General features: G+C 44.5%; 1 protein-coding gene across 3 annotated transcripts in view; it reads right to left on the bottom strand.

Moving 5' to 3' along the window:
• Positions 1-18,359, bottom strand: part of GLI3 (GLI family zinc finger 3) — a 269,150-nt gene that overhangs the window by 53,696 nt on the left and 197,095 nt on the right. For 2 of the 3 annotated variants that reach the window (XM_074367697.1, XM_074367699.1), the window contains 3 exons: positions 10,585-10,798; positions 9,846-9,959; positions 8,151-8,291 (listed from right to left, as the gene is read on the bottom strand). In XM_074367697.1, the coding sequence (XP_074223798.1) occupies positions 8,151-8,291; positions 9,846-9,959; positions 10,585-10,798 (469 nt within the window). The remainder of the gene's footprint in view (positions 1-8,150; positions 8,292-9,845; positions 9,960-10,584; positions 10,799-18,359) is intronic. The other variant, XM_074367698.1, reaches the window with a different exon arrangement.

An 18,359-nucleotide genomic window follows, 5' to 3' on the forward strand; every position in this document is an offset into this window, starting at 1 on the left:
TTTTTGTAGGCAACACATATGGACTTAGCAGCCAGTAAATATTTTTACATTTTTCATTTTTATATGGAGAATCACTAACATTTTGTTGAGTATAATTTTTAAGCTAATTCCCCCAACTGTTTTATGAAGTAAATACTATCATCTTTGTTTCAGAGAAGAAATGGGACATGGCAGGGTGGAGAGCCATCTTCGAATCCAGGACTGTCAGCTTTGAAACGCACACTGTACTGTCTTAGGAGAACAGTGGCAAGCTAAAGCTTTCCTTCGGACAGCGTGCTATTTCTTCTTACAAAATCAGTACTATCATCTTCATCCTCACCATCACCATCCTCATCATCACCACCATCTTCATCATCACCCCCATCCTCATCATCATCCTCACCATCACCATCCTCATCATCACCACCATCTTCATCATCACTCCCATCCTCATCATCATCCTCACCATCACCATCTTCATCATCCTCATCATCACCACCATCTTCATCATCACCCCCATCCTCATCATCATCCTCACCATCACCATCCTCATCATCACCACCATCTTCATCATCACTCCCATCCTCATTATCATTCTCACCATCACCATCCTCATCATCATCACCATTGTCATCACCATCATCATCATCATCATCAGGATACCTCAAAAGTTGACCTCCATGCCTTGCTTTGACCTTAACCATATTTCCCACCTGTTTCCCAGAAGCCTTTCTGGATACCCCTCATATATTTCTTCCCCTCATATATATTTCATATACATTTTTTCATATATAGCTCATATATTTCTTCCTCTTCTGAGCCCCAAAATCACAATTACACAATGATGCCTTCATTATGTCCTGCCTTATATTGTTTACTATACTTTTACGTTTCCTTGTCTCCCTCTCCCGATGAGGATGACCACTCTGGGAGGGTCTGGTCCCAGTTACACTGACAATGTGCCCACCACAAAGCTGGCGCAGTGGGCAGCATGCGGGCAGCTCTCAGGCCCTCTTCTAGTGAGTTGCTCTTAGTCAGCTCATACTTTTCCCAACAAACAAGAGGCTACTTGGGGCCAGCAAGACATGCTATTGGCAAGTAAACTCCACTGAGGTCCCCATCCCAAAGTGACCATCATCTCCTCTTGTATTAGGTCCTGATTGTGTACAGAATATTCCAGGGGACTAATTATTATTGGCAGAATCCAGAATCTCACCTAAAGAATCATTCAGAAACCATCAAAAAGCATTTCATAGGAAAATCCTCCCCAAATAGCAGAAACTGTTATTTGGATGAATGTTTTAATGAAATATTTCAAGGGGTATACAATGGCTGAACAAATTTAGGAAAGTTACTAAGGTATTACTCAATACCAGTTATATTTTGTTCAAAATATTGATGCGTTATTCTTCACTCATGGGTTAAGGCATGTTAGTTAGAAGACAATTTTAATAATTCAATAATTATTCAAGTAATTAATATATACCACCACCCCCCTGAAAAATTAGCCACATCTATTCTGGAGGGCACTTAATCTAGAGTTGAAGAAGACCCTGGAGACAGATGGTGAGTGTCTGCCTGCTCTGAAACCTGAGGGCAGCCACCCACGGCTGGCTCCATGTCCCCACCCCCAACCTCCCCAGCTGAAAGTTGGGGAGAGCGCAGCGCAGTTCCCCAAGCGGCTGCCAGCCAGTAAGTTATCACCTGAAATGAAACCTGTCTGCCATCACTACACTAAGGACTATCAATTTGGATCCTTCACTTGCTTTTACTAAAACCAAGGTTCACGGAGGTGAACCGTCTTGGCCCAGTCTCCTCCGTCAGATCCACACCGGGGGAGGAGAATGGAGTCTCCGGCTTCAGTCAAGTGCACGCACATCCCAGTTCAGCAACAGTGAAGATAAAATAAGCCTTAAGAGTTAATATGCAGAAGCCACACAACCCAAAAGCGCCACTCCCCGCCCCTTCCTCACTCCACCCTGCAAAACACAGACCCGTAAAACAAAGAGGCGAGGAGCCTCTCTGAGACCTTCTGTCTGTTTCCCATTAGGCCTGCTGTATGTGATCTCTGCTTGGCCTTGGATGTTGGGGATGGCACTTATTTTCACGGCTGTTTCACAGTATGATATAACGTTCTAAAGGGTCAAATGGTTCCAGGGAGGTCATCCCAAGGGTCAGGGCAGAGATGGGACTGCCACTCAGAATTCTGCTGGCCCTGGGAGGCTCTCACTGGTGGACCACACAGCCCTCTAGGCTCCCCCAACTCGGCTGAATCTCCCGAGTGTCTTTATGGGAACAATTTCTGCAGGTGCAATTTTGTCAGTAACTTTAAAAGGAATGTGACCCTTGAGGCACGACTGTCAAAGGATGCCTTTGAAGTTTGTGGTTCACCGTCTGTATTTCACACGTAGTATTTCCAAATAATTAGAGTAACTAAATTAACTAGCAACTCCATGTAGGGGAAATAAGATCAAAATCTCCACTCATTCGTTTTAGGTTTTATATGCACACAAAACTAATTTCTGCTTTGTATCTGAGACCCCGATCACATCTTAAACTCAATTTTCTCTTAGGTAAAGAAATACAATGTGACTTTAGCAAAGGGATCAAAATTAGATGGAAAACATTTAAAATGCAAATTTGGAATCATGGTATTAATATGAAAATAATGTCTTCACCACATCCTAACTTTTCCCCGGCGTTTCTACGGAAGCATCAATTCTTTACAGATTAGATGTGCTTTCTTTATATCTCAATCTCTACCATATTAAGAAGAAAGCCTTTCATTTTCACGCTGCGGATGTATAGAATTTGTGTTCAAATGGCAACAAAGGTGATTATAACTATTCTTCTGAGAAAGGAAACTCCAGTGTGCTTTTAAAGATCAAAATTTGCAGCATAGGAGCGCATTTAAAATCCAAGTAGGTGGTTAATCATTGTACAAAAAGGTGAATTTTTGACACTATGCTTGAAAGATACAAATGGAGGAGGACAGTGATGTACACGTCACCCATTTGAAACTGGGGGCTAACATAAACACCGTTGACGTTCTCGGCCGCTCTGCTCTCCTGGCAGGAGACAAGAGCCCCCAACGGTGTAACTGCCAAGGTCCTCCCTGCAGGGTTATTCCTCTGGGGATCAGGGTGGGGAATAAAATCGTTAAAAAAAAATCATGTGACCTTGTAAAGACCTTTGGAACAAATATTATAGGTGTTATTTCTTCAACAGAAAGGAAAGGTTGGATGGGTGAAATAGATGGTGAGGGAGTTGCAGTGATGGAGTGAACAGGTGGACATCAGCTACGGTGACTGGACCATTTTTATTCTTCCAGGTCCCAGCAGTGACGTTTCCAGGCATAAGCAGAACACCCAGCAGCAGGGACCCACACCGAGGTACGCGTTCTTCACGTATCCTCATTTTTCCTCTTTCTAAAAAGCCTCTGGAAAGATCGGCGGCACACACGATGTCATTCAGAAGCTGCAGGCTCTGCATATTGGCTATTTCTCAATCAGCCAAGAGCCGAAGCTGGAACTGACTTCCAGGTCAGAATTAATAACGAGAGGGAAATGGGTGTCAGGACGGTTTGGAAGCCTCTTCGTCTCTGTGAGAAGCCAGGCCAGAAGACAGAGTTTGAGGCTGTTTTACATGGGAACAAAAGCTAAATGGAAGACAAAGTTAAGACCAGAAAACACACTTTGAGAAGCGACAGCCTACGACTTTCAGAAACAGATGTGAGATTCACGTCTCTCGCAATCTCTGATGCACGACGTCAAACTCATTTGGGATCGAAGGGAAAGCGTGGGGTTTTTCAATTTTTTTGAGACGTTAGAATATGCGCTTTCAGATGTCCGGGGCGGAGAAAATACTTGCGTCTTGACAAATCAGTACTAAGTTTTGTCTTAATCAAAAGTACTGTATGTTAATTTTTGTACTAAATATCCCACTGACCCTTTTCTTCCTGTTTTAACTGACACTATGAAAGAGACAAAGGACAACCACCAAAAAGCCAACTAACAAAAATATACATCCATCTTCTTAGCTTCTGGGCACAGAAGTAGATTTATGACAAATTAAATACTAGCTTGAGAGTAACTAAGCCCAATTATAATTATCTTGCTGGGAAGAGAAATTAATTAAACATCCCAGTGAGAAAGACCCCACAGCAAACCTGGAATAAACACACAACGGGAGAAGGACAGGGGCTTGAAATAAAGGAGAGGGGGAGGCAGAAGCAGTATTTAGCCCATCTGTTCGGACAGTAATGGGACGGGGTAATCTCTGCAAGAGAACATGGAGTGCATTAGGCTGAAAATGAGACTACCTGGCAGGCAGAGTCGACCAAGTCCCTAATTCCCCTCTTCAACTTCGTGATTTGCTAATGGGAAACACATGTCTTCCTTCTGCACCAAGTTCAAATGACTCTGAAATTCCAACCGTGCAGCTCGGCGACTGAACCAGAACAAGGGGAGAACTTGTCAGGATTTAAGAGCTTTCAGCAAAGCCCTTCAATTGGAGCCAGCACCCTATTCCACGGAAGGATATCAATTATAGATAGTGACTTGCTTTCGCAGGCAGTCGGGACTGTCAGACACTAGATAGACAACCATGAAGAATCATGAATCTTTCTATTAACTGTAAGAGGGGGGAAAAGAATGGGTCCTGGCTATAAATAAGGCAGAGCATCAGAATGGTTTAACACCTTGCCTCTTGGTTGTCCGGAGCATGAAAATTCAACTAATTCACACAATGTCCTCTCTCATCCCGGAAAGTCAGAGGGATGCAAACAGTTCATGCTTTCCTCTGCCCCTTAAAAAGTGAGTTTTGCCACTGATCATTTTTCCATCTGCCCATCAAAGTAATTAGGTGGGCTTGAACTAGCTGTTTGTTCAATCAACCAAAAATAAAGTGCCTGTTCTAGATGGGGCCATGGCTAGAGTTACCAGATGCACTTTAAGTGGGGAGGCACTTTTGTGTCTGTCATGTAAAGCAAAATCAATTTGACTGTACAAATTTGGAATTTCTGCACTTCAGATAATGAGTAAAAAGGTGGAAGATACGATATAAACAAGTATCTTTATGTTACTGTCAGTTACAACTTTTCATTCTCATAGCCAAGTTTACTTTACTCACATAATTTATCTCAGACTAAAATTAGTATTATAGAGATAATACATTGGATTTTCTTCCAGTCTGACATGAATTTCTTCTTGCTGATTTGGAATTAAAAAATTCCAATGCATATGTACTCATTTCATGTTTTTTAAAGATAAAACAGACAACAGGATGGCCATTTAGTTGATAGGTTAAGCAGCTTTGCCTTAAAAATGACTCCGACTTCTCTGTAAAAACATCATCACTACCCAAAACCTTTCGCCACCAAGATTCAGTACAAACACCTGCATAAAAAGCAAGTTTCTACTGCACAGCACAGGGGACTATATTCAGTATCTTGTAATAACCTGTAATGAAAAAGAATATGAAAAGGACTATATGTATGTATATGAGTGACGGAAACATTACGTACACCAGAAATTGACACAACATTGTAATGGACTAGATTTCAATTAAAAAAACACAAACACCTGCAATATTCAGTCTTTTAAAAGCCTTCACGCATCGTATAAGGCGGTGAAAATGTTGAAGTGTTACTGCAACCCTAAAAAATGTCACCTCAAAACTGGCCTCTAACCAGGAACTCAATTCCTTTTAAATGGAGACAGAATCAGCTCCTATTTCATTCCTCATTTTATAATGGCTCAACCAAAATCACAGCGCTCCTGGGAAACCGCAGTGACTTATCCACAGAAAAGGCATCATGAGACTGTGTCCTCCCTCGGAAGGAAGTTTTAAAAGGCGCAGTGCCAACCCCTGGTTCATGACGACAGGTTTTGTACAAACAGTTCTTCTGGGGAATGCTGTTTACTCATTATATTGCTGAGAGTCCTCCTCCTCTCTTCCTTGGGATGACCTCCCCACGTTAAAAGGACAAATTCCAAACTTTCTGTTTCTCTTTAGTGTTACAATGTCTGCGGTTTCCATTAAAACAGTCAGCAAGAATAAAAGGCTGTTAAGTCAGGCCTGGCTTACAAAATAACACTTGCATCAAATTAAAGAGAAAAGAATCAAATTAAGTTCATGGAAAAAATATACCTTCATGCAGAACATTTGACTTTCTAGTTTCTTGCAAGAAATCTATAATTCTTCCTATTGTCTTACAAGGAGACACGGTTAAAAAAGAAATAGAGGCGGGGAACCCTGATGTCACGTTAAACCCTCAAAACATCCTGAATATGACGGACTTCACAACCTGGCAAACCACGTGTCTGACATGGTAACGGTAACTGCAGGGCGGGGATATGTTACAGAGGACGGGCCAGGGAGCAGGAGGTGCTCTATAAAAGCCCGTGCAGCCTACGAAACACATGGGATGTGCGACGAATTGTATAACCTCAGCCTTTCAATGGAGGAAGGTTCTCAAGCAATATGGATCATCTAGAAATCAAAAGTTAATGTAAAAGCAAAGAGAATGGAGCGGGGGTGTGTATGGTGTGTGCGTATGACGGGAGCAAGAAATCACAACGAAAGCTGCTCTGTCAGATTTCCTGTCGTATTTAAAGCTTATGAAACAGCGACGCATAGCAAAGTATCCTTAACGCCTTCAGGGCACGGGTGTGTGTGAGCCAACATCTTTTCATCCTTGATGATTTAAATGCCCTTCCATCTCGGCTGCTCCTGGTCCCATTAGCCAGGGAGACTCCACTGGCCCAAGAAAATACCAAACAAAATGAAGCACGGGTGAAAGACAGGGATAATCAGGTATGTGGTGGAGACAGGGGTGGGTGTGCTGCATTGTCTGAAATAACAGACACAGGAACACGGGAAAGACTTCTGAATCTGGTGTGGGAAGGGGAGGTGAGGTTCTCAATCTGGCCACGCTGCACTTTGCAAAAGGATACATCATTAAACACATATTAAAATACATACCATTTGAAAAGGTACATGCACCCCAATATTCATAGCAGCACTCTGTCTATCGACAGATGACTTGATAAAGAAGTTGTGGTGTACACACACACACACACACACACACACACACACACACACACACACAATGGAGTACTACTCAGCCATGAAAAGAATAAAATAACACCATTTGCAGCAACGTGAATGGACTTGGAAATCATCACACTAAGTGAAGTAAGCCAGAAAGAGTAAGAAAAATACCGTCTCTATCACTTACATGTGGAATCTAAAAAAATGAGAAAAATGAACTTATTTATAAAACAGAAAGACTCACAGACACAGAAAACAAACTTCTGGTTACCGGGGAGGAAGGTGGGTGGAGTGGGGAGTAAAGGGGGAGTTTGGGATTTGCAGATACTAACTACTATACATAAAACAGATAAACAGCAAGGTCCTACCTACTGTATAGCACAGGGAACTATATTCAATATCTTGTAACAGCCTATAATGAAATAGAATGTGAAAAGGAATATATATGTATTTATGTATAACTGAATCACTATGCTGTACACCAGAAATCAACACAATGTTGTAAACCGACTATACTTCAATAAAAAAAAAAAAGAAAATACATGTCACTTTTTCTATGAAACTATTAGCCTTGCAAGGATTGGCTTCAAGTCAGGAAATTGTGTTAGTAAGTGGTTTATCCCAAGCACCAACCTTCTCACAGAGAGTACCAACTGCTGCATAAAATAATAGGAGATTCCTTAGACGGTGAGGTTCGGGAGAGGAAGGGAGAAATGAAAAAAAAAAGGACTTCCCACACGTCTCCAAGTTTTTTCTATTGTGACTGGGTCTTGGTTAAAATCAAACTTGGTTAAAAGGTTAATAATAATTCATGTCCAGCTTACTATTACTCAATAACCATCAAAGTCGCTAACTCGAAATAGTGTTTTCTGGCTTACAGGATCAGAGTCATTACACTCTATTGAAGACTTTATTGAATTTTACACTAAGCTTTAGCTGACTGAACAGGTCAAGCACTGTGGCTCAGAGTTTTCTTTTTTCTCAGAAAGTCATAAAGCCCTCTCCAGTTTGCAAGGTGGCTCGCTAAGAAACTTGACTCGGCGCGGGGTCAGGGGAGCTGACCCCGCGGGAAAGGCCACAGAGCTGTGAAGCCCGGGTCCCCAGCCCCCTTCACTCACGTGCACCAGCTGCTCCTGGGTGTCGAACTCCCGCGAGCAACCTTCCCAGTGGCAGTTCGTCTCGTAGATGACTTCAGGCTCCTGCTTGCTTTCATCTTTGTCCCCTTCCTCCTTCACCAGAGTCGTCCCTTCTGGCTGTTCCTGAAAGGCAGGGGGTGGGGGGAAGGGAAGAGGACAGAGGGATGAGGTCAGACACAATGGAAGGACGGACGAGAAGCGACAGGGAAAATGTGATTTAGGCTTGTCTTCCTTCCCGATGCAGTTTTTCGGGGAAAATGAAATACAGCCCAAGTTGCTCAACTGGGTTTTGTGAATTAAAGTTCAGCATATGGAATCACTTGTGTGCATTGCTTTTTTTCTTTTTCAGATGTACCCAGTGCGCCTTCAGAGGTTGTTAACTTGTGATTAAAGACAACAGTCCCACCCAGAATGATGATAAGAAGTTGAGGCCAGACCCTGCTGCCCTGAATACAAAGGGGAAAAAAGCCTCAGATGCCATCCCTTAAGAAAAGCAATTCAACTAGGTCAGGTAGCCTTTACCCCAAAGACCAGTCTTTCTCTTCCAGTTAGATTCTTTTCAATAATCTGTTAATTCTCTTATTTTGGAATCCGGGGATCTGGTTTACTGCAAATTCTAACTCTGTTCTCCCAGCCATGGGCGGCTGTGAGAGGCACTTTGGGGATTTTTATGAAGATAATGTCCCTTTGGTTCAACTTCTGGTCTCCGAGGACACACTCCCTGCCTAAGACCACAGCATCTAGAGCTTGGCAGCATAATATTTTTGCACCTTTGCAGAAATGCAAATACAAAGAATTTTCAGAATTCTGACAGATCCTTAGGTGTATACATTTGGGATCTGATCTGGGGCTGGATGGCAAAAGCCGTATACACTTGTTTAGGTGCAGCCAGCAAAACGCAAGAGGAAGGATGGATTTCAGAACCCAAGGCATCCATTCAATCCATCCTCCGAGTGCCCCCGAAAACGACATGTGGGCTCAAGCAGTCTGAGGTTTGGACTGAAGCAGCCTGGCCGTTGCAAGGTCCAGATTTTGTGGAACTCCAGACTCTTGTCCAACCCGTCTCTGTGAATTAATATTCCACTGAGCTCCGTATCAGGCACAGGGAATCCAGAAGATCGTATTACAGGCATAATTTACACAGTTTTAAACTGAGGCTGAGGATCTAAGTGGTGAAGAGCAGAGACTGGACTGGAATTTTTAAACTCATCCTTTCAAGACTCTGGGTAAAGAACCAGAATGCAAGTAGTCTTAGGTTAGGTTCCTTGTGCCCAGATCTCTCCTGGCCAGTGGGAAGTGGCCCAGTAAGAACGAATAAAAACATGACCAGTATGGTGAAAAGCAGCCCTGGTCTGTCCAGCTCAGGCTGACAGCCAGGAGCTCGTCACGCAGGGCCAAGATCAGGGCCAAGGACTGAAGCCTGGTCACATCCGTGGTCAGCGGCAAATGCATGCAGCCACGGACTCCATGAACTACGGTTTATAACCCCTGCACGGCTGCCTGCATTTTCATGTTTTTGCTTCTGAGCTGGAGAAACAAAACGGAATCAGACTCCAGCCCCTGCCCTCCGTCCGACGCCTGAGTATGGCCAAGTCCCGAGAAAAGAGACAAGCAAATGCTGCGAAAGACACCGCGGCTGGAGGGAGGGGAGGCTGCCGCTGAGGCCCGGAGCCTTACCTGCTGGCCCCGCGGCCCCGGGCTGGGGAGGTCTTCGTCCGGTTTGATCTTGGAGCGCTTGCTGTGCACCAGGTCGCCGGTGCTGCTCACCGCAGACTCACTCGTGGGCTTGTTCTGCGGGTCACATCGGCCGGGACAGAGACAAAAGTTAGGTTTTGATCCATGAGCAGGACCATGGCTAAGACACGTAACTTGGGACCAACAGGCTGATTTGGCCCCAGAGCGATGACTGATAAGGCTACTATTCCAAGGGAGCAGTGTTCAGAAAATGGGTTCAAAGCCAGAAGAGACCCGCACGAGGCAGATCCTTGGTTTTGACTCATGAGTACCAGCTCCCTGTGGCTTTTCAAAGCTAGAGGAGTAGAGCTGGGACCTGGCTTTGACAAGCCCCAGTGGACCAGCAGACAGGGACCGAGTGACAGCAACACATTTTGCACCACATGCTTCTACCAAATGGGGTCTAGACAGCGCAGGGTCAGGGGAAGCCTGGTCTGGCAGCCCGCTTTGCCACCAAGGGTAAAATGACTCTCGTAGAAGAAGCTCTTGCTTCACGAGGAGCCCAGACACAGGAGGGCACAGTCATCAGAAATGAAGACGACAGCCCTGGGCGGGGAAGGCAGGCTGCGGTACAGATGCTGCGAAAATGCCGCAGTCCGTGCCTACTTGTGGCTGGTGTGGCAACATGGCTGTCCTCCCCGATTACTAACACGGACCAGGCCCTCATCGGGCTGGCTCTCACCTGTGAGGACTCGGAAGGGCCGGAGCTGACCTGGACTGGGTTCAGAACCGTAGGGATCCCGGGAATAGGCCTCTGGGTCGGAAAAGTTGGGGCAGGGTGGATGAGTGGAGGGCTGTGTCCAAAGGCCGAGCCCAGGCTCTGCTGTCGGCTTAAGATCTGTTGATGCATGTGGAGCGAGACGGGCGCAGAAGGGTAGGTGAAGCTCAGGGCGGGGCTGCGGGTGAGAAATGAAGGGCAGACCGTCATTTACGGGGCACACGGAGGCTAGCCCTTCGGTACCCAGTGCTACTTCCCCGAATCGCATCAGGACTGTGCTCAACAATCACTGACCAGCATCTCGAAACTCCCCAGGGAAAGATGACTTCTCAGACCGGACACGCGTGGGCGTCCACAGGGACCCGAAATAAGATTCAGTGGAACGGAAACAAAAGGCATCGGCTCAATAAGAGCTATTTATTGCAATAACAAACTTTATATAAAAAAAGGACGGGTGACTCCATGCTTTATAGGACTTTCATCCGCTCTCCCTCCCGGACATCCCTGTGCACGGAGCGGTTCCTTTCATCTCGGCTTAGGCCGCCCGCTTTCATATGTCTCCAGATCTTATTACAAGAGGAAAGAAAATCAATTGGTTAAATGTGTTTTGAACACCGTGCTTGTCATATCACTCATTTGTTTGTAGAGATGGAAAGCTTGGTTCATCGAGAATGCCACCTAAAGAATTTCCATCAGTGCCGTCTGGTTACAGGAGCTGATGGATTAACCTCTCCCAGCTGAAATCGGTGATCAATGGGTTTCGATGGAGGAATATTCCAATGGGAGAGCGCAACTCCCTCTTCCAGCTAAACAGCATTAAATGTCTATTAACACCCATTATACATGCTAATGCCTGTCACCACTTCATTACGCCACGGTATTCCCTGTAGTAAGTTCGGAGGAAGCCACCCCACTACCTAAAGACTTCTGGACTGGCAGGCAGTGCCAGAGCGTCCTCTGCTCCAGCAGTTTAAGAATCAAATTCTCTTAAAAGAATGAAGGGCTCTTGAGGAATTTGCCAATGGCTTAAAAATGCATGAAAAACTATAATTGCATTCATGAAAATTTCTTCCTTAAAAAAAGAATCAATGGGGAAAAAAAATACACAGACATATATATTTCCTCTGTCCTACTGTGTTAAGACTCAGAAAGAATCAGGGTTTTTCTGTAATGCCAAAGGTAGAATTCACGCAGATTTTCCAATCTGCTGGGTTAATTACTGTTGCTGTTAAGCATATTAACTGAAAATATAATAATTACAATAACAAAAATTCAAACCGTTTCAACAACTTTAAGTAATAATTCTGAAGATATACTCTGTTCATTAACACGACTCCACATTTTGTCCGTTTGACTACAATCCACAAAAAGAGGTTTCAATGGGATTACATTACTATTATTCCTGCAGAGAACCCTGTATTACAATCGCTTGCCCATTTAAGACTGAATATCACCAAGAATACCTGGGGAGAATTTCCCCCAGCTTGGAGGAAATCTCCTTTCACTCTGCATTGTGTTTCTTTAATAAAGGAGAGCAGAAACCTGCTGAAAACAGTCATTGTTCCCAGGAAGTTAGGGAGAAATCAGTAATAATACTCTGTTTCTACTGCGCTATAGTTTTTGCCAGTGCTTCCGAAAGCAACCATGAATGATTACAGCCTGACTTAGCGGAGGTAGCCGCGTGGATGATTGATAGGGCATTAATCAAAAGATGCATATCTCCCTCAGAATTTGTTCACAAGCTTTCTTCTAATAGCTGATTTCATGTTCACTGAGCTATGCCAGTTTGTCCAATTTATTTTTCGGTGTACAAGCCATTCATCAAAAAACACAATGATTTAACCACCCCCCCTTCCTTCTGGTGAATGGGTATTAGTAAGTGTAAACTACCTTTTTGTATTCATTAAAAAACAAAGGAAAACTAAAGGGCCTCGCTCCACACATATTTACAAGGTGACATAGACTTTGCACAGACCACCACGCACCTTTCCTGAGTTTCATGAGCTCGAACGACCAGGTAGCTTCGGGAAGGGGGCCCCTTGGGTCATTGACACCTCTAATTCTGGGCGGCCCAATATCTGGGGGCTCAAAAGGATCTAAGTAATAGTCAAGACTGTTAGAGAAACATTTCGCAACAAGAAAATGCCCTGAGTTGTATATGTAAGCAATTTACAAATAAATGTTAATAGCTAGACGGGGTTGGTCTATATTTTCTTTTAAAAAGATGTGGAAGAGAAGACAAAAGGGAGGCCCAGCACCGCCTCTCCCACAGCCCAGTGTCCAGGTGCAATGTCTCTGACCTCGGCAGACGCAGATTTTGACCCATGTGGGTAGTGTCCTCTTTCTGGGCTGTTTTCAGCTGGTCAAACCAGAGGGCAGGAATAAACATTTTCTAGAATCCAGGTCAACTGTCAGATTCCAAGGGATATGAGAATACACAGAATGGACGAGTGATTTCCAGCAGCCCCTGCTGGTGTGTGAGGAGCCACCATGGAAGTGCTCTCTCCTCTGTATGTAAAGAGCTGGGCGCTGGGGGACACGGGTGGACACAGGCAGAGGCCTCGGATCAACCCTCAAGGGCAGGCGCTGCTGTTGGCCCCTGGAAGGCTCTTGCTCTGGATTACACAGCCTGTTTAGAATCTGATGACAGAAGGAGATGCTCTGGGCTCTGTCACAGCATGGGTGAGTGAATTCCAGAGCCCAGGCTCCTCCTGCTTTCAGAACAGCCTGCTGAGCTGTCCAGGAAGTTGTGTAAGGAAGCAGCAGAGGATGGGCGATGACTGGGTACCGCGCGTGATGCCAAGTGGAACCGGAGAGACCGCCGTCCTCCCAGGTCCAGGCAGAGAACCCCTGTCTGAGGACTTCCCACGGTGGGGGATCCGGGGATCGGGCCGCCTCCTGCTCTCCGACCCCAGGATGGTGAGCCGTCACCCTCAGCTCTGGATGCTGGTGCTTGCTGTGTCCTTCCAGAGCCCAGCATGGCTGCTTCCTTTTCGACACTCAGATCCCAGCTTAAATGTCACCTCCCCAGACAGAGAGCCCGAAGTCCCCATCATCTGCAGCCCCTCTTCCCATCAGGTTCTGGGTTTGACAGTTGCATTCTCACTGCGGGACCAACTGGGTGCTCTCGGAAATCACAATCTCTCCCTCCATCTGGGATGTAGGGTCTGGGGGAGCTGGGCCTTGGTCTTGTTCCCCGCTGACCCCTGGTGCCCAAACACCGTCTGGCACAGGGCAGCCACCCAAGAGGAGTCAGTGAGTGACGGAACCACGTCCTCAGGGTACTAGTTCTCTGTGGCCGCTGCGACACATCGCCACAAACTTGCTGTCTTCTGGCCCCGGAGGTCGGAATTCCCAGATGGGTGGGCAAGCCTGCGTTCCTCTGGAGTCCCCGGGTGCCTTGCCCCTTTCGGATTCTAGAGGCTCATGGCTCCACATCATTCAGACCTTCCCCCCACCCCCGACTCCCTCTAACTCTGACACCCCCGTCTCTCCCTGACCAGGGCCCTCGTGATTATACTAGGACCACCCGGATGATCCAGGACAATCTCCTCATCTCAGAATCCCTAACTGGATCACAGTCATGCAGCTCCATGTAAGGTAATACGCTCACAGGTTCCTGGGAGCGAGCCGTGGACATGTTTGGGGACCATTATTCTGCCTACCACACTCAGGAGAGTCACTTCAGAGAGAAGCATGCTTTCCTCTGTAAACTGCAACCTGACAACGGGTTTCTAAAATGGTATAAACAAAGCCAATGCTGAGAACTGTGTCTTTCTAGAGAACTTCAGCAACTGAGGACAGACTGCTGATGACAGCCGTTGGAATTGTTTTTAAAAGAACAAATTCTACTTTCAGAAGCCCTGAAAACAAAAAATCCCTATACAGCCCATGTATCCTTTCCATAATTTGCTAGAAATATAAAGCATATTGAAAATTGTTCTAAATCTCTTCTGTCTCCTCTAACGAAGGACACGATCTAGTCTAAAATCTGGTCCATGTGAGCTTTATTACCTCAAAGCCTTTCCACTTCTGCTCACTCTGTTCTTTTTTAGGGACCAGCTGAAGAGCAGTTAGGTTTACGTTCTGAGTTTTGAATCCTCTTCACTCAAAAAGTATAATTAAAAAGAAAAATTATACAGCGTTCATGTCTTTTCTAGATGACTACATGAAAGACGGGATAATTTTTTTTAAAAAACACAAACATGTATAAGAAAGTGATGTAACTAGTAATGGACATTTAGTCAATAACATTAGTAGGAAGTGTCAGATGGCCCAGATCGTCCCAAGGAACGCGCTAACGCGGTCACAAGCCTCCTGAGAGAATCATCCAAAAGTGAGTGCCACGGAGGAAAAGAAGCGTCATCGTAAAGGCTGAGGAACACAGTCCTGGGGTTCCGTGGAGCTGTTTTGTTTTTCATTTTTAAGCCTTTTTTTTGGAGGGGGGGAGGTTATGGGGCAGGTAATTAGGCAATTTATTTATTTATCTAATTTGTTTTTTTTTACTTAGTGGAAGTACCGGGGATTGAACCCAGGACCTCGTGCATGCTAAGCACACACTCTTAACCACTGAGCTACACCCTCCCTGCCTGTGGCACTGTTAATATCTGAATGTGCATTCCAAATGTCCCACCCCAGATATGGTTTGCAGCAATATTTAGAGGGGATTCTAGAGAGACACACTCTTCTAGGACAATGACTACAAAACCAGAATAAATTAATTTAAATATTAATTTGCCCTTTCTTTTCCCAAAGAGCAGAAAACGAGAAAAACATGGATTTGAGATCCCCGACTGTAGTGTACGTGATGTCCTAGTCCACCGAATATAATTTCTATCCATCAAAATCGATTTATGGTTACTGAGGATTTTGTTTTATAAAATACCTGAAAGGGGCACTCACTCTACTGTGTGCAGTGACTCAGGGACAGCAGCCTGTGGTCATCTGAATGAGGGTAACTAATCAGGGTCAGTCTCCCCTTTACGCTTTGAACTCTGAGCTGAGTTCAAAGTGATTAGCAGGTGGTTGTCTGCTTGGGAACCATTTCTTCTATTTTTCCAGAAATTTAAAACAAAAACTCTGGAAGTCTGGACCTCTAAGAAAGTGTTGGCATATTTATTCTCTATGACAAAGCAGAGGTGAAGTTTTGTCAACATTTTTCTGCAAAGTGTGGGCAAATTTTGCAAACTGAGCCTCGTTTCTTTGTATTACAGTAAACAGCACAGTAGCACCTCACTTATCTGGAACTCTCCTGTCCTGGAATCTCAACAACTCTGGCCAACCTGGTTAAGATCTGGGGTGTAAGTGAAAGAAAGGATGTTAAGCAACTAAAATAAATGTCATAAAATCCACACACTCCAGCAAGTCTCAGCTGAGAACTTTCTACGTATCCCTTTTATACATCCAAAGAGTAAAATAATTATTTATAACTAGAAAGTTACACATGAATGATAACCAATGCTTATAACTTTGAAATCCATAATCACATTTGACGTTCACCGACAAACATTATTTCAGAATCATTTGTATTCAAGTCAAATGGATAAAAACCCATTAAAATAGCGTGTGAGACAAACCCATAATGTATTTTGAAGACACTTCAGGAATTCTGTATATAGTGGGATAAGAGAATAGGGGATTAGCTGGTAAGTTAATAATGGTATGATGCATAAAATATTACAAGTGAAGTGGCATCATATGGCCTGCCATAGTTCTTTGTTTTAATTTACTTTTTTTTTTATAATCCAGTAGATTTTTTTTAAATTGAAGTATGGTGCCAGTTTCTGGTGTACAGCATGTTTCAGTCACACATATACATATATATTTTCCTTTTCATATTCTTTTTTTAATTATAGGTTACTACAAGATATTGAATATAGTTCCCTGTGCTATACAGTATGAACTTGTGGTTTACCTATTTTATATATGGTTAGTATCTGCACATCTCGAACTCCCAAAGTTCTTTATGTTGGGAGGGTAAATGGAGCTGATTACAAAATTTAAGAGATCTGTCTCCAAGTAAAAGCAAATTAAAAAAGAAAATGAGGAATTATGAGAAAGACGGCATGAGGCTGGATCACCCAGCCATATGTATTTAGAGATAAAAGTTTCTATTTCATTGTTTAATGACGTCAATCCACATGGCTTTACCTGTTTGCTAAAAAATAATAGTTTTTCCTTAGAGTTGCATGGAACATCTCCTTCCACTGAGTCTCAGGGTCAGGGTTCCTATGTGTTAAGACAGAGTATATGTGGGTAAGGGGGAGGGAGGTGTGGAGAACTGAGTAATTAATACTCTACACATTTTATTTACATTTGCTTCAGTGGAAAGGCTCATCGGTTCCTAGGTTTATCTCCAGAATCCCTCCCTGACCTGGCAGACCCAGCAGAGAGCTGGGCAGGCCTGAGATCACTGAGGAAGCGAAACCACGGTAGAGCCCTGACGTGGGTGGTCACGGAAAGACCCAAGAGCAAAGGCACCGTCTCTCACCCAAAGGGAAGAAGAGGGAAGAATACATGGCAACTGTAGATCTTAGAAAATGTTTTAAATGTAAAATCGACACTAATGTCCCCAAACACATTTTTTTCAGCTGCCTTGGTTGGTAAAATTTTGTTCGGAGGTGAATTTTTTAGGCCATCCTTAAAAGACACTCATGTGATGCTTTTGTAGTGTATTTCTTCGGGTCGGGCATTGGGATTACGACATTTCACGCTGCAATTAACCCAGTTTTCTACATGCTGAAGGATCCAGTGATGCTGCTTCCTTTTCGATATCCCGTCCCCCCTGACTCCCACTCACAAAACCAGCACTGGAGGTAAAGTCAGGCAACAGCCCACATGCCGGAATCTGAGGGCCCCACTATTGGACAGACTGGCTTCAAGGAGGCATCTAATCAAAACCAACTCTGTGGTTACTTTGTGGCCGCCGTACTAACGAGGTCATCCACCTTCGGGTTGCAGCTGTGGAATTCACTGCACGGCAGCTGCCGCTCAAAGGGGGAACAATTCTTTCTGGTTTTGCAGAAAACAGGCCAACAGCTGTTATCACTGGTGTATGTGTAAGTACAGGGACACGCACACATGCATATGCTTCTATTTGAAAGGAAAAAAAAATAGCTCCCATGTCCATCCATAAAAGCTCCCAGGGCAAGATAACTGGAAAGCCCAGCAGCCCCAGAAGAAGTAATGAGCACATAAATAAAGACCTACACACTCACAAAATGAGTAAGTTTCACCCCCAATGTTTACACTGAGGTGTATGCACTCTTGGAATAATGCTTTGGACAAAAACACATCAGGCTTGGGAGATGGAGGGTGTAGCTCAGTGGTAGAGTGTGTGCTTAGCATGCAGGAGGCCCTGGGTTCAATTCCCAGTACTTCTATTTAAATGAATGAACGAATGAATATTTAAAAAGCGAATTACCACCCCTCCCCTCAAAAAAAGAAGAAAAAAAAATACATTAGGCTTTCTAGGATGCGAGTGTCCTAAAAGGCTTTAAAAGCTGAGTTGCCATTGAACAGCCAAACAGACAAAACCTCCAAGGACATGAGCAGCAGTGATGCAGTCTCCGAGGAGATCTGGCTGGAAGCACCCAAACCCTGCACCTGGTCAGCCACGCAGACGTGGTTAGGAAAAGCACAATCGAGCGTTTACAAGGGGTCATCCCTAGAACTGATCGTTTCCCTGTGATGGATAGCATTCCTGCCCATCCTTGCAGGCACGCCTCCCACTGGAGGAT

Source organism: Camelus bactrianus, chromosome 7 (genome assembly GCF_048773025.1).
Source record: "Camelus bactrianus isolate YW-2024 breed Bactrian camel chromosome 7, ASM4877302v1, whole genome shotgun sequence".
NCBI lineage: Eukaryota > Metazoa > Chordata > Mammalia > Artiodactyla > Camelidae > Camelus > Camelus bactrianus.